This window comes from Myxocyprinus asiaticus, chromosome 18, assembly GCF_019703515.2.
Source record: "Myxocyprinus asiaticus isolate MX2 ecotype Aquarium Trade chromosome 18, UBuf_Myxa_2, whole genome shotgun sequence".
NCBI lineage: Eukaryota > Metazoa > Chordata > Actinopteri > Cypriniformes > Catostomidae > Myxocyprinus > Myxocyprinus asiaticus.
The window spans coordinates 5,207,940-5,224,654 of record NC_059361.1 but is presented as its reverse complement, the minus strand read 5'-3'; the positions used below and the strand labels follow the sequence as shown (position 1 = coordinate 5,224,654).

General features: G+C 34.8%; 1 protein-coding gene across 1 annotated transcript in view; it reads left to right on the top strand.

Moving 5' to 3' along the window:
- Positions 1 to 16,715, top strand: part of otogl (otogelin-like) — a 97,146-nt gene that overhangs the window by 62,045 nt on the left and 18,386 nt on the right. Inside the window, exons 41-52 of the mRNA XM_051723978.1 lie at positions 594 to 777; positions 1,258 to 1,475; positions 5,187 to 5,328; positions 8,734 to 8,919; positions 8,997 to 9,209; positions 9,382 to 9,486; positions 9,587 to 9,694; positions 11,678 to 11,779; positions 11,909 to 12,013; positions 12,758 to 12,798; positions 12,920 to 12,983; positions 13,086 to 13,264. Coding sequence (XP_051579938.1) covers positions 594 to 777; positions 1,258 to 1,475; positions 5,187 to 5,328; positions 8,734 to 8,919; positions 8,997 to 9,209; positions 9,382 to 9,486; positions 9,587 to 9,694; positions 11,678 to 11,779; positions 11,909 to 12,013; positions 12,758 to 12,798; positions 12,920 to 12,983; positions 13,086 to 13,264 — 1,647 coding nt within the window. The remainder of the gene's footprint in view (positions 1 to 593; positions 778 to 1,257; positions 1,476 to 5,186; positions 5,329 to 8,733; positions 8,920 to 8,996; positions 9,210 to 9,381; positions 9,487 to 9,586; positions 9,695 to 11,677; positions 11,780 to 11,908; positions 12,014 to 12,757; positions 12,799 to 12,919; positions 12,984 to 13,085; positions 13,265 to 16,715) is intronic.

The window sequence follows — 16,715 nt, the reverse complement described above, 5'->3', positions numbered from 1 at the left end:
GCCCTTTACGCACTGAAATTTAACCAGATTCCTTGAAACTTTTAACTATATTGTGCACTGTAGAGGGTGAAATGCCCAAAATCCTTCCAATTTGTCTTTGGGGATCATTGTTCTCAAAGTGCTGGATTATTTGCTGAAGCATCTGTTGCCAAATTGACAAGTAAATTGATCCTTGCTCTTAAAGGACTAGGCTGTTTTTGGAGGCTCCTAATATACTATGACACGATTGCCTCACCTGTTTTACATCTCCTGTTTCACATCGCCTTGTTATTTCAACTCGTCAAATGGTTATTAGTCTTAAATTGCCCCTGTCTCAACTTTTTGGAGCATTACAATCATGTGATTTGAAATTACTGTACATTTTCAAAAAACAATGAAATTCACAAGGTAAAACATCATATAATGTGTAGTTGTAGTGCTTTCAATATAGCAAAGGGTGAATATAATTTACAAATCACTCCTGTATTGTTTTTATTAGCATTTTTCATACTGTCCCAACTTTTTCGGAATTGGGGTTGTACGTAGTGCAGATTTAATCTTTGCTTGTGGGTGTTATGTATGTTGGTTTGTAATGATGGTTTGATCTTATGCAGGTGTCGGTGAATCAGATTACAGCCCGACTGCCGTTCACCAGGCAGAATCTCCAAATGGATGACACTGGGACCATGTACACCATCGATACACCTGGTGGCATCAACATAAAGTGGTACCACAGCACTGGCATCATGGTTCTACAATACACCGCTCCTGATAACACCTCCACTAGAGGGCTCTGCGGTCAGTGTGTGACAACATTGCACTTCATAGACAACATGACATCACAATTCACCCTGTTTACTTATATTTACATGTATGCATTTGGAAGACACTTTTATCCAAAGCAACTTACATTGCATTCAATTTGTGAATTTTTTCAGTTCGTTTGTTCCTTAGGAATCAAACCCATGACCTTGGCATTGTTAGCGCGACACTTTTCCATGCTTTACTTGCTTAATAAATATCCCTGGTCTTAATGTGCACTATTCATCAGTGCAAAATGACCAATCATATCATAGTGTACTTTTCATGATCCAATCAAATTCAAATGGATAAATAGATCAGTCCCACTGAATGTTTTATTTTTACTCTGAAAAATGAAATGAAAATTATCTGAAAGTGTGTCATGTTGTCTTTAATGATTGAACACCCTTCAGTCATTTGTGATCTTGTAAAGTGTGTTTGATATATTTTGTTACCGGCATGTGTTTCCTGTCTCAGGTTGTTGTGATGGTAATCCGGCCGATGACCTGCGGCTGCCCAATGGTACGGTGGTTCAGGATGTGGAGGACATCCCTATGTTTCTACATGGATGGATGGTGGACACATCAGAGGACACGGATTACTTCCGCCGAGTGGGAGACAACTGCACCACAGGCAACTGCTCCAAATGTTTCACCATGCTCAACCAGAGACCTTTTTCCAAATGTCACCACAAGGTACTACACACACACACTTGTTTACATATCCTTGGGCTGATTTACCCTTCACAACTATTGTCCTTAATATAAATGAATTTTATGCAACATAGAATAACTAAATACGTTTTTATTAAAGGCGTGGTCACAACATTTTAAATGTGAAATTGACCAGCAGGATATGATGTTATACTCCAAAGCTTGTTTTGAATAAATAATGGCAGTGACTATTTGCACTAGGTGTAAATAGCATCTGCCACACAGCAAGGATATTTGCACTCTAATAGTCTGGTGAAAACACAGAAATTGTGGATAAACAGCGCCCACTAGTGTTGCTGCAGTGCAGTGGTGTGTAAGGTCGGTGGGCTTTTTTTGTGCGGACGACCCGGGTTAGATTCCACCATTTGTCCCACTTTTTTCCATCCTGTCTTCTGTCTCCACGCTTTAATATTTCCTTTAATACTACTTATAATAATTAATAAAGATAAATATAAAGGTTGATTTCCTCACAGTGATTTGGTCACGGTGAAGGTCGGGGAGTTGAGAGAAAGGTTTGATACGGGTAAAATTAACCATGGTTTTATTATAATAATATTGTAGTAAATTATTATTATTATTATTATTATTATTATTATTATTATTATTATTTTAACGTTTTTAAAGCCACAGTTTTAATGCAATTAACCATAGTATTACTTCAGTAATATGGTGTAAATATAGTAACCATGTTTAATTTTGTGATTACTATGATTTTACTACAAAATACCATGTTGATACTATGGTACTGTAGTAAAACCATGGTTAATTTTTGTAAGATAAGGGTTAGGTTTAGGGGTTAGTGTAAGGTGTCTGTGGGACTCTAACTAAACACCATAAACACACTACAGTGATAATGTATATTAGTATTTAATTAGGGGTGCAAGCAGCATCTAACACTCTATGCACTTAGTGCAAATAGCCTCTGTCATAACCTCCTGAGACCCCTGCGTGACTGCTGTGTGCATTTTCCATTTCTCTTTTTGATTTGTAACTAGTAGCACCTATTAGAAAAAAAAATTCTAGAGCAAATAGTTTTCCTAAAAATGTATGTCCACATATGTGGACACTGAGGCTACGTTATGAAATGTTAAATAACACTAAGCTATAGAAAGTCAGATTTGTTTCATCAAATTGTTTATTATGTTTCCAGGAGTTTTGGTTATTCATGTTTTTGAGACATTACAGCTGATTTTCTTTAAAGCTGAATAAATAATTCTTATTCAAAGTAATGTCCAGCATCATCCAATCACAGCCAACCATGTTAAAATAAAATGATACATGATAAATCCTGAATCTATGTACTGATTATTGTCCCATGTCTGCTAAACATGTTGAGTGATCCAAACATCATCTGCAGCCTGAAACTGAACTTTTGGTCGGATTTTAGGATTGAATGCACTTAGCTGCATAGAGAGTTATAGGATGCTCCCTTGCTCCCTATTTAGTGAATGACTTAACTTCCAGTGTGCTGTCTGTCTTCACTGGTCTCAGAACAGTTTGAAATGCACCTTATTTTCCTCCTAACTCCATATAAAGAATCTGAAAGCAACATTTTACAGCTTTTCGATGAACCCATTGATTCTCAATTTGAAAATGCACAGTAAATATATAGGAAAGCATTTACTAATGTTAATGAATACTTTTACTTTTGAGGAAATGCGGTGCCAGTGTCCACATATGTAGACATCATGTTTATCAGCTTGCTGACGCGTGAACAATTAACAGATTTTTTAATACGGCATATCAAACGAAACTAGAGACTCTCCTCTCCTCCAAGGCACTTTTGTTGGTGCTGCATCCATAGGAGCGCTTCACGGAAAGCGACGACATGCTGTTGTGCCACATGACTTGGTGCGGCAGATGTTAACCCTTTAAATGACAGTCTAGAGTCTTGTGAACAGTATTCAGTCAGTTTTTATTTATTTAAATTATGCATTGCGTAGAGAGAAGTCAAAATACAACGTCCATGCATGTGGACGCGGGGTCGCACGAGGATAAATAATACATTATTAACCCTATAATGCCGTGTGTATCAAATATAATACACATCGTTTGACAGCTCGTGTTTCACTCTCTATTCAAGCTGACGAGCCAAACAACCTATGGTATGTAAGTTTCACATGTTTATGGCACCATCTAGTGGTTATTTGTGAAAAAAGTGGTTTCAGTGTTTATATCGATCTATTTAAAATGGCAGCAGACTTGTGCGAAAAGTGATTCTTATGATGGGATAAATGACAGCTTATTTTAATAAAGTAAAAGTGTCAGTAATGATTATATTGCTACTGATATTTTAAAATGAGTATTTGCTGAATATAAGCAACATGGGCTTGGTTAAAATTTTGAATATTATTTTATTGAAAACCCCCCGTTTGAAATCCATGTATCAAATATGATACAACAGGCCTTTGAGGCATATCTCTCAATCACCATTACATTCCATTCATGCTCACCACAAAATATCACAGAGCTTTGATGCTTTTAATACTTTTTATAAGATATATTTAAAGTGTGAACTAATATTTCTGTGTATATTCATACATGCAGCCTGCTCTGTCATTATAAAGATCTAACAATTTTACATCACAAGCTGTTATGATTTCATCTTACCATAAGTTCCTGAGACTCAGCAAAACTTTTTTTACAATTTCACTTTTTTAAATGGCAATATAGTGTTTGGTGCATAAAATACATATGATAAAAACTGTTTATTGAAAAAATAATATTTTATTCATATTGTATGTAACTGTGATACATTTCAATCCATATTTATAGACTAAAGAGAGGAAGTTGTCATGGACAAACTCTCAAAGATTTGGCATCTCTGAAAAGCCCAGGGACTCCTCTGATAATACCCCAAGATTTACCACTGTAGCATGTATGGGCTAAAAAAAACTTTAACAAATGTCCTACACAAACATGAATTGCTGGGCCTCAGGAGGATAAAGACCTTTAAAGCCTAATGTATCAAATATGATACATAATAAAAACGTGCACATTATTTTATTTTACGATTTCTTTTTATAGTTTGTCTAATGGTACTAAAAACAGTTTAATGTAAAAAAAATATATATATAAATTCTGACAATTCTTTCATATGTTACAGGGTTAATAATAATAAATTCAATATGTTAAAATATACAATTATTTCCAGCTTCTATCTTAAATTTTGTATTCTTTTAAACTTGTATTAAATTCAGAACATGCAAAATTGGTCATCGTCCCTTCGATATATACATTTCCAGGTTAGAGTTCACTAAAACTGAGCTTTAGGCCACATCCACACAAATCCCTTTCCTAACGTCATAATTTTCTAAAGTATGTGGCTATGGAGAGCTTTTTTCAAAGCACTTGTTTTCAGTGGAGGTGAACACCATTTTAGTGTAGATAAAAGGCATAAGCGAAAATAATGCGTTTTCAAATGAAAACTTGTTAGTGTGGACATGGCCTTAGTACGCAATGAAATATATATATTTTTTACATTTATTCTTGTGCACCTGCTCTCCAGTATTCTTATGCATATGAATTGATTGTAAAATCTAGAGTGACAACCCCTTAATACATTTTTGGCTTACAGTATATATGAACAAGGAGTTTTTGTCAGGTTTTGCTATTATTGTGTATGCATTTAGAGAAATTTCATACCTGAAAGAATGGGTATTCCTCACATGTGCATTCAAATGTTTTGTGCAGGTTTCTCCAGAAAACTTTTGTGATAAGATATGGGCTGGTGATCTGCATTATAAAGAGTATGAGTGTGATTTCCTGGCTGCTTATGTGGCCATTTGCTACACACATCAAATCTGCTTCAGCTGGAGGAAAAGCAACTTCTGCCGTGAGTGTGATCCACACACACACACACACACACACACACATGCGAGCGTGCATGCAATGAGTGTATTTAGTAAATAATAATTAAATATAAAATTCTGAAACCATATTGAAAATCTGGGAATTAAAAAATGTAATTTAAACCTGAAAACAAACAAAGGGTGCGTTCAATTCTGAAGGGCTCATTCTTATGAGCCAATCCCTTCAAAAGGGTTAACCATCCAGAATGAGATCTTCGGAGGTTTGAAAGGGGTAGGGCTCAAAAATATATATATAATTCGGAACGCACTTCAACGTCATCTATCCGAGCTAAAGGAGCCGCTGCCGTCACACAAAGGCTGATGCTAACGAACATCAGATGTCCCTATTTAGAAATAGTTAAACATGATTTTTCCTCACTATGAACTTCTATCAGAATGCAAACGGAAGATTTATTGGAAGATTTGTAAGATTTATACTTTATAAAAAATTTAAGCTTCATGTTTAAATATTTGTTTTATTTATTTGAATAAAAAATGAACTAGTAAACAAATGTACAGTATATGTTTGATTATTAAATAAATAAAATCCACTGTATATACTTATTTAATTTAACTCCTTTATTTGAATAACAGTTCAAGTGAATTGACAATAAAATAACACAAGCAATAGCAAGTTTCAAACAGAAAGTAGAGGTTTAATATGTTTTAAAAAGTTCATTATAATAATTAAAAACTTTCATAAACCACGAAGATGAAGGACTATCACATGTTTTTGTTTATAGAACCAGAGTGTGTTTGCACTTGGCAAACCTGCAGATTTATGATGTATGGTCCGGTTCCGGTCCGCTTGACAATGAAGAGTCCATCAGTTGACCCCTACGGAAGCGTTTGTTTTGAAGGGCCCTTTGAAGCAGCTATTTATGAGCACTTCGGTTGGCAATGACCCTTCAACATAGTGGTCATGATTGTTCTCCCTTCTTATTGCCCTTTGGTGGCTGATTTATCCCGTTTGGAATGCAGGGAAAGTAAGCCTGTGTCATGGTCCCACCCCTTATGTCTGTCATTGAAAAGTGGCAAAAAGACCACAAAACAACAAAAAGGGGATATAAAAGCTTAGAAATTCTGAAATTGTTTTTTATTTTTTATTAACTGTTCACCCAAATTGTTATGCTGATAACAGTTACTGCTATACACGTGCAAAATAAAAGCATTTTCACTAGTGTTGTCAGACTTTTGGACTCCACTGTAGTGTATGTATATATATATATATATATATATATATATATATATATATATATATATATATATATATATATACAATTATATTTTTGTCTACAAAACTAATTTCAAACATTTAAGCATACGCCTTCAGATCAAAATATTTTTAAGATCCAAATTTTTGAATGGTACTGTGTTTATATATATATATATATATATATATATATATATATATATATATATATATACTATTTAGCACAGAGAAAACTGGAAACTTTTAAAATAAAAGACAAACAAAACTTAAAGGTGCTGTAAGTGATTTTGGCCATTCTAGAATTTCCACAAGCTGAGCTATTGGATTAGCAACACCCCCTCTTTCCAAAACCCTGCAGTCCAAAGATACCAAATGAGCTTTATTGAAACCGATATCGAGCAGAAATGGTTGTCAAAAACAACAGCTGCAAAATAGCGCCCTCAACTGACAACTGTTATGAGCAAAATGGCATTAAAGTGTTAGTTCACCCAAAAAAGAAAATTCAGTCATTGTTTAATCACCCCTGTGTTGTTATAACACTATATGACTTTCTTTTTCTTAACACAAAGGGAGAAATTGTGAAAAAAATGTTTGCTCAGTGATGTCATTCAGTGGCAGTTTATGGTGACCACCTCTTCAAGCTTCAAAAGAACACAAAAGTATAATTCAGAAGTCTAATCAATTACTCCATGAGACTCATGATTGTTATGAAAGCATACGATAAGATTTGGTGAGAAACAAACCGAAATCTAATGTATTATTTAGTGAAATGTTCACTGACCGTTGATCTCCTGTGTGCATTCATGATAGCACACGAGAGCAACAGTTCACGCAGACCCCTCACGACATTGGGGCGTTCAAGTGAAAACTCGTTTTGTTTATCTAAAAACAGGTCATCCACAGCAATAGTGACAACAGAACACAACACAACTGCACACAAAACAGAGAACAGAACTAACTAAACATGTCTGAAGAGTTTGTAGTTGAATAATTGATGCATTTCTATGCCCAGCCTTATTTTTGAAAGGAGTATTCGGAAATCAAACAATGCTGCAGACTCGGAAATCAAACAATTCTACAGGCAGCCACAGTCACACGGTGTCTTAACCTGATTCAAAACGTCACGCGATAAAAGGTAAATGTTCAATGGTAATCAGAGTTTTTGTCCTAACCAGCCTTGACCAGTGACGGTACATTCTATCGATTGCTTGTTTTCTATTTTCTTCATCGTGCAGGTATCTCCATCCACTGTGAATTGACACCGGTCCAAAAACTTTCAAAAAAATAAGGCTGGGCATAGAAATGCATCAATTCTTCAACTATTAACTCTTCAGACATGTTTAGTAAGTTCTGTTCTCTGTTTTGTGTGCAGCTGTGTTGTTTTCTATTGTCACTATTGCTGTTGAGGACCTGTTTTTAGACAAACAAAACGAGTTTTCGATTGGGACTCTGTGAACTGTTGCTCTCGTGTGCTATCATGAACGCGCACAGGAGAGCAACGGTCGGTCAAAGGTTTCACTAAATAATACATTCGATTTTGGTTTGTTTCTCATCAATCCTTATCGTATGCTTTCATAACAATCATGAGTCTCATGGAATAATTTATTAGACTTCTGAATTATACTTTTGCATTCTTTTGAAGCTTGAAGAGGTGGTCACCATAAACTGCCATTGAATGACCTCACTGAGTGCAACATTTTTCACAATTTCTCCCTTTGTGTTAAGAAAAAGAAAGAAAGTCATATAGGGTTATAACAACACAGAGGTGAGTAAACAATGACTGAATTACATTTTTGGGTGAACTATCCCTTTAAATCTCAACAGTTAGCTGCAACTACAATACTATGAGAATGCAAAAAATTATTGGCAGGCAGAAAGTGTCAGAGACCGTGGCCCGTGGACACTTTTTGGTTTGCTGTTTACAGAGTCTAGTGCTGTCACAGAGACAGGTGAGAAATCTCATGACTTATTTCATTAATATCTGTCAGGGAGTAGGACATTTTTTTGCCTACCTTTCCATAAAAATAAAAAAAAGCTTACAGCACCTTTAAACAAAACCCTAAAATTATGAGTTAACAATATTGCCGATTTATTCACTTTTTATTTTATTTAAAAAAAAAAGAAGAATTAAACTGCTTATGAGAGTTTGTTTTGTGTGTGTATATGTGTGTTGTAGCGCTTAAATGTCCTCCTGGCAAGGAATATAAACCATGTGTGAACACCTGTAAGACCCGGACGTGTCAGAACCGCGATTACTATGAGGAGAGCACCTGCTCTTCAATCAGAGAGGAGTGTGTTTGTAAAGATGGCACCATCCTGCACCGAGCAGACTCCGCCTTCTGTGTCACCGAGGACCAGTGCGGTAAGAATGCCAAACCATTCAGAATCTGAAACAAAGTGCATTTGTGATATCTATTAATGTTATATCCATGTGATCAGTGTGTACGGATAACGAGGGCGCTCCCCGGGCACCGGGCGAGGTGTGGAACGGCTCTCTGCGTGGCTGCTGTCTGTTTAAGTGTCTGGAGAATGGCAGTGTGGTGCCTGTTGAACCCGAGTGCAGTTATGAACCTGCGCCACTGTGTGAAAGAGAGGGAGAGTATGCAGTCGATGTGCTGGAGGAAGGAGTCTGCTGTCCTAAGAAGATTTGTGGTAAGTATACACACACAAACACCACAAATCCCACCACAAAACAAAGAATTAAATGGATAGTTCACCCAAAAATGAAAATTCGGTCATAAATATCAAGGTCTGTCTTTTTAGTAAAAGGACACCGAGTGTATGGAACTTTTAAAAGATGTCTGTATATGTGTCTCTAATCTAGAGTGTAACCTCACCATTTGTCAGAGTGAAGTGCCCAGCTGTGAGAATGGAAACAAGCTGGTGATTGGCTACAGTGCTATTTCCTGCTGTCCTGAGTACAGATGTGGTGAGATGGACACACATATTCATGTAAATTAATCCTCATTCTGACTAGCTGTTTGTATGGTCAGTGTATAAGGGTGAGTCTTCTGATTGGTCTCTGTTAGAATGTAACCAGCTATCCTGCCCGAGTGTTCCGGCCCCGGTCTGCAGAGAAGATCAGTTCCTGGTGGAGGTCAGAGGAGCACAAGCCTGCTGCTATAGCTACATGTGTGGTAATAACACACTAAAACAATCATATAATACCACTGCTACAATGGACATCACAAACATCACAATACATGTAATTAGGGATGCACCAAGGTATCGGCCAATGATATTTATCGGCCAGTTAATTACCAAATTAAAACCATCAGTAAATCGTTTTAAGCATGAAAATGCCGATATGAAAAATCGATGATTTGTTTATAATTAATACTTTGTAAAAACTCTTTGAATTCAAATGCACAATCCAGAAATAATGATTCGACAGAATGTAGAAGGGTTGGGTCTCCTAAGAGCATGTGATATTTAATTTTCATTCTTTCTCTCTCACATTAATGAGGGGGAAACGTCATTACAGACGTGACAGGTGTGAAAGCGGCACTTATACATGATGAGGTAAAACCATCCAAACACTTCGAAAACAGCTAACTTTGACTTCTGAGACATTGGCATGATTGGCAAAGGCTGCACGATTGATTGAGTTAAGTTTGAAATCGCAATAAGGTCTTGCGTGATTACAAAAGCTTGAAAGGCTGTGTTTAAAAATAGACTGCAATCAGCTCTTTAGTTAGTGCTTCAGTCAGCATTGTGTAAGCAAGCGGCACCCTCTAGCGGTCTGGATGACATTATCCATTATCCATTATTTCCATTATCCTTTACACCACTATAGAATTTAAAAGGGTGTTTTGTTCCTTTGATAACTTTTTATTTTTGTATTTATTTGGTTGACATTGCCCAACATAATACCTTTGCATAATATGAATTTGTGATGTTCTATTATATACAGTACATACATGTAAAATGGTAGTTCTGTTGTTTTGAACTGCAATAACAGTGCAAAAATGTTTTAGAAGGATAAAATAACCTTTTTTTTACATTAACCATCATGCTATGATATTTAGTTATTTTTCAATATACTTTTTTTAATCTTTTTTATCTTCTATTTATTTTTCATTGTGGCTCTCTTGAAATTTTGCCCTGTCATGTTCAACAGATCCAATTCAGGTAAAATGGAAATTACTTATTGTTATAACAAAAGCTTTTGTACCTCTTTGTATAATTTTAAAACACAATTACTGAGCTAAACAGTGATCTGATGACTAAATAAAGTAAGTTGCAAAAAATTGTTATCGGCATTGGTAATCGGCCAATAGTTATTTGTTAAAACAAGTATCGGCCAAAAATGTTCATATCGGTGCATCGCTATGTGTAATTATAACACATTACAGGGAGACTGAGGCTAGTTGTCTACGAAATCAACAACTCTCTTTAAATCTACACCTGCATTAAACCACATATTGTAGGCTTTTCAGCTAAAAATGTCAAAGTAAAATAATAACAAGGCACAAAGTGATTCATGAAACAACAGAAATGGATAAGGTAACGTACAAAATTATTAAAATGTTGATATAGCCAACTAATATTGTAACTGATAAATTATTTAAATTAATAATATTTAAAAACACATGTGACAACATGCTCTGATAAAAATGTGACAACATGCCCTGACTTGCCTGAAAATGTCCTAAGAAAACAGTTAAACCTTTCGGTAAAAATCTGCCTTCATTATATAGTTGACTCTTGCCTGATTGAATGCCAGTGTGGCTTGATTATGTTTAATCAAAAGCTATAACAAAAATAAGATGATATTGAAAATGTGCTAAATTATTCTAATTTAAGAGGGTTTTAAACTAAGGTGTTTGAAACCATAATACACACATTTGTGTAATTGGACTTTTGACTCCAAATCTAATAGTTACTGAAATATAGCCCTTGTGACAACTTCCCCGTGTGACAACTTGCCCTGATCCCTCCTATGTGTATTGCTAAACCCACACAGTATCTGCATTTTTTCAGCAAAAACTAAAAAAAAAAAAGATGCATTTTAGCACATGCTAATTTAATTTAATAAACCTTTTTTGTTTATTGTAAAAGAGTCATTTTATGGTAATCTGATAATGGTTTACTGTAGAAATATTTCACGTGTTTTGCAGTATGTGAGTCATGTATTGAGCCGATTCCAGTGTGTTTGCCTGGAGAGATTCTGGCTGTGGATATGAACACCACTAATCACTGCTGCCCGCAGTATCATTGTGGTAATTAACACGCATGCACCCAGACACACACACACACACACACACACACAGGCAGTCCCTGCAGTGATGAACTCAGTCATTATGTATATTTTAATCTGATATGAAAAGTGCTGTGTGTTGATCTTTCAGTGTGTGATATGAGTCTGTGCCCTGAGCCCAGTGTGAGCTGTGCACCTGGAGCTGTGCTGGTGAAGAGACCTGTGCCAGACAACTGCTGCCCAGAAACACACTGCGGTACTGTACACACACACACACACACACACACACGTTTACTTAGCTACTTTATCTAAATAAAGACATATCATAGACTTCAATTGTTTTTATATACAGCTAATTTATAATGTATAATGTGTAATGTATAAATTTAATGTAAAAAATGTCATTTCAATAACCATAGACTAACCCACACTATGACCTTAAACCTAAAAGAAAACATTTTGTATTTTTAGAATGTCAAAAAACATTAATTTACTTATGTATTGTTTTTCCAAATGAGGACATCTAAAAATTCAAAACTTCTTTTTGCTTTTAAGTTAAGATAATTATACTGCCATGCAACAGGCAAAAAGCACTGACAACAAATTTTGTACAAAATCAGTTATAATGAAATCTGTCCTGTGACTGACCGGTATACTCACATTGAGAGAAACCAGAGTGTGACAACTGAAATGTGATAATCCCCCAAAAGGGCTTTTAACTTACAACTTCCGACATTTGTAATTTTGTACTCAAAGTATAACTACACTATATAAATATACACACATCATAAGAAACATTACACTAACAAAAAAAATACCATGTATTTTGGACATGTACCATGGTATTTGATTATGGTAATCTTACAGTACCATGGCATGTATCAAGATATCATGGTATTACCATCTAGGACAATCACTATACAATGGCACCAAAGGTTTGTTGTCGTACATACATTTCTGCTCATGCCATTAAGAAGTGTATTATTTGTTTGTTTTACAGAATGTCAATGTCACAACATCACACTTCCTGTCTGCACTGTGGTGGGTGTTCTAAAGTGTATAGTGTGTGTGGATACACTACAATTGTCAAGCTTATTAATGCTGACACAGTACTATAAGCACTTCATATGGTGACTGACCTTTGACCTTTTGTGTGCTAAAGGGAGAGGTCAGAGTGGAGGAACCAGACCACGGTGGTCCATGTGGATGCCTCCTGCACTCCTGCAGTAAGACTCACACACATGTTGGTATAAGTGCATTAGTATTAAATAAAAATTATTTAAAACACGTGTGTTCTTGTGTGTGTGTGTGTGTGTGTGTGTGTGCAGAGAAGGCAGAGGTGTGTCTGTTTCAGGGTGTAACGGTGTTAAATCCGGGTCAGTCTATGGTGCAGTATTTTGAGGGGGAACTCTGTTACACCGTTCAGTGTCTCACTCATAAAGATCCCAGCACTGGATTCTACGCCATAGAGGTCACCACTGCCAACTGCTCTGAGAAATGTGAATCTGTGAGTCACATGACCAACAGTCATCATATAGTTACTGTTACTATTATAATATGAATTAACACACACAAAGATGTTGAAATAAATTTAAGTGTTGCAAATCATGTCTGAGCAACTCTGCATTTCATAAATAAAATAACTGATTACGTATTTTAAGATTAAACGATAGAAAACATTTATAATAAAAAAAATAGTAACACTTTACAATAAGGTTCATTTTGTTAGCATTACTAAATGCATTAGGTATCATGAACTAACTATGAACAACAGCATTTATTAATCTTGGTTAATGTTAATTTATTTACAGTTATTTATTTATAAACTAATGTTAGTTCATGTTAGTTTAACATGCATTAACTAATGTTAACATACAGGTATATGACTTTTAATTTTAAAATGTTATTAGTAGATGTTGATATTAACATTATCCAAGATTAATAAGTGCTGTAAAAGTATTGTTCATTGTTAGTTCATGTTAACTAATGTAGCTAACTAATAATAACAAATACAACCTTATTGTAATGTGTTACCAAAGTATACCAAAATATTTTTATCATGAATAATATAATAACATATTATTAATTATATATTAAATATATATTATCATTACATTGACAGCTTAACAACAGATCTAAAATTCACAGCATTTGTTAAATCTTGATTATTTATAAATTACGGAAGCCCCGAACTGCAAGATGAAAAAAAAAAAAAAAAAAAAAAAAAAACGTTTTCTTTGAAAAAATTTTCTCTCAGATTTTCTCTCTCTGTCTTTTCCTAAAGAGGCAACACATTATAATTTATTTTTTTTTTTTTTTTTTAAGAGAGAAAAAAAATTTCAGAGAGAAAAAAAAATTACAGAGAAAAAAAGCTGTTTAACAACAAATCTGAAATTCACAGCATTTGTTAAATCTTGATTATTTATAAATTATGGAAGCCCTGAACCGCAATGTGAAAAACAAAAAAAAAAAAAAAAAAAACATTTTCTCTCTGAATTATTTTTTTTCTCTCAGATTGTTTTTCTCTCTCTGTCTTTTCCTAAATAGGCAACACATGATAATTTTTTATGTTTTTAAATTTTGGAGAGAAAAAAAATATATATATTCAGAGAGAAAATAATTTTTCAGAGACATTTCTTTTTTTTTCTTTTTTTTTTTTAAATAAATATATTTTTGCCTGAGGAAAAAAATTTGTAAGACATGTGGTTTAGGGATGTGCCTGAAGCTGAATACCTTATTCGGAAAGCCACGAATAATGACTTCAAAACGAATAATGAATTCATCAAAAAATATTCGGAAGACCGATCATCCAACGAGCACAGGTATTAAGTGATATTTTAAATAAACATATAGAAAATTACAAAGCAATGATGAGTCTCTGAAGCCAATATTACTACAGTGTAAACCTTATGAATGAAAATGCACATGGTATGATTTCAAGTTCAGATCGGATGGCTGCATTCTTGACTCCATTTGCAGTCTCCATTAATTGTGCGCATCTTAGAAATCTAAGCTTGTAAAGAGTATTAACTATATCATACACATTTTCCGCTTCTTGAAATGTCTTTTTGAAATGTTTGATCACATTAACAACAAATGTTTCACACAATTTACACGTAAGGATTTATAAAACCAACCTGAGCGCTATGTTTAATTCCTGACCAAAGAAGAGATGATTTTTATTGTGGAGCTCGACTGGAAGTTGACCACATTTATATCCACATTATGTAATTATCTGGTTAATCCTTTGTTCCAAAAAATTTAAATTGCTCCATAGAGGTTTAAATACTTCATAGAGTGTAAATCTATTCAGAATATTCCTGCACACGGAGGAATACAAAAAACAAAAAAACAACCCGCATCTCGGAATAGCATTCTTCTCAACACAATTGTACAGAGTGGTTATCTGAGTTACCGTAGACTTTGTCAGTTCGAACCAGGTTGGCCATTCTCTGTTGACCTCTCTCATCAACAAGGTATTTCCATCCACAGAACTGCCGCTCACTGGATGTTTTTTGTTTTTGGCACCATTCGGAGTAAATTCTAGAGACTGTTGTGTGTGAAAATCCCAGGAGATCAGCAGTTACAGAAATACTCAAACCAGCCCGTTATGACATCATGCAAACCTCAGTGCCCACATGACAAGGACTTCCCCATCCCATACCATAGTAGGATAAATTACGTATCAAGCATAAAATGAATCAGTTGACTGCTGAGACTTATTGTAAATAAATAGAAGATTACAAAAATATATGGTTTGCCTATTATTTCCATGCAGTCTTTGGTATTTGTATATGGTTATTGACAGTTCTGTAGCTGTAATTGCAGAAGAGCTGTACACCTTCTGTAACGTAGTTGGCAACAGGCAGACGAAGAGACGATGATGAAGTGCGAACCCAAGTGCAGTTTATTTCCAAATGTGAAATCCAAAAACCCTAACTCTATACGTGAACAAAACATGAACTTGACTTAACATAACTTTACATGACTTGGTAGACTATGAAACAAAACATAAACATGACTTGGCTAGAACAAAGAACTGACAACAATACATTAACATTCAATACTTGACAAAGGACAATGGAAAACATGAGGGTATAAATACATGGACATGGGAGAACAAACCAATGAACAAACAGAACTCTAAACAAGATAACAAGATAATCAACCAATGAAAACAAGACACATAAACATGGAGGGAAAACATGAAATCACACGACACCTATCATCTTCACCTGCCAATAATCTGTTTTCTGCCTCATTATATGATTGGAATCCACAAGACAAGGTCAATGTCATATATTATTTTATATAAATATTTATGAAAAAAAAAAAAAAGCTGATCACTTTACAATAAATGTGAGCTTTTATAAAAACAAATTTTCATGACTTTTACTGATTTGTACTTTTTAACAACAAACTCCCAAGTGTCTCATTTCCAAAGAGACCAAAATTATGCCTGTAATACAATGTGGGGATGAACAACATCCATTGTATTTTGAGTATGTCCTTTTAGGCTTGTGCTCAAAACAAGGGGGTGCACGTTAACAGGATAACCACTCTGTACAATTGCGGTGAGAAGAATATAATTTCAGAATGTTATTCTGAGATGCGGGTTGGCGCTGTTTTGGCGGCACGAGGGGGACATACACAATATTAGACAGGTGGTTTTAATGTTGTGGTTGATCGGTGTATACTGTATATAGGCTCGATCTTGCAATGTAATTTCACTAATTCTGCACATGTAATTTAACTAATTAATTCCTCCAAAAAAATATGTGAACACAAATTTCTTTTAATATTTGTATTTGTATTTAATATTCGCTGCAAAATGTGTGCTTGACATTTTACAATTGCTTGACACCTCATGCCTTCAGAATAATATTGTTACTTACACACTGCACAGACATAAAGCTGCAAGATATAAATTCAGCAGATATTAACGTCCGAAATACCAG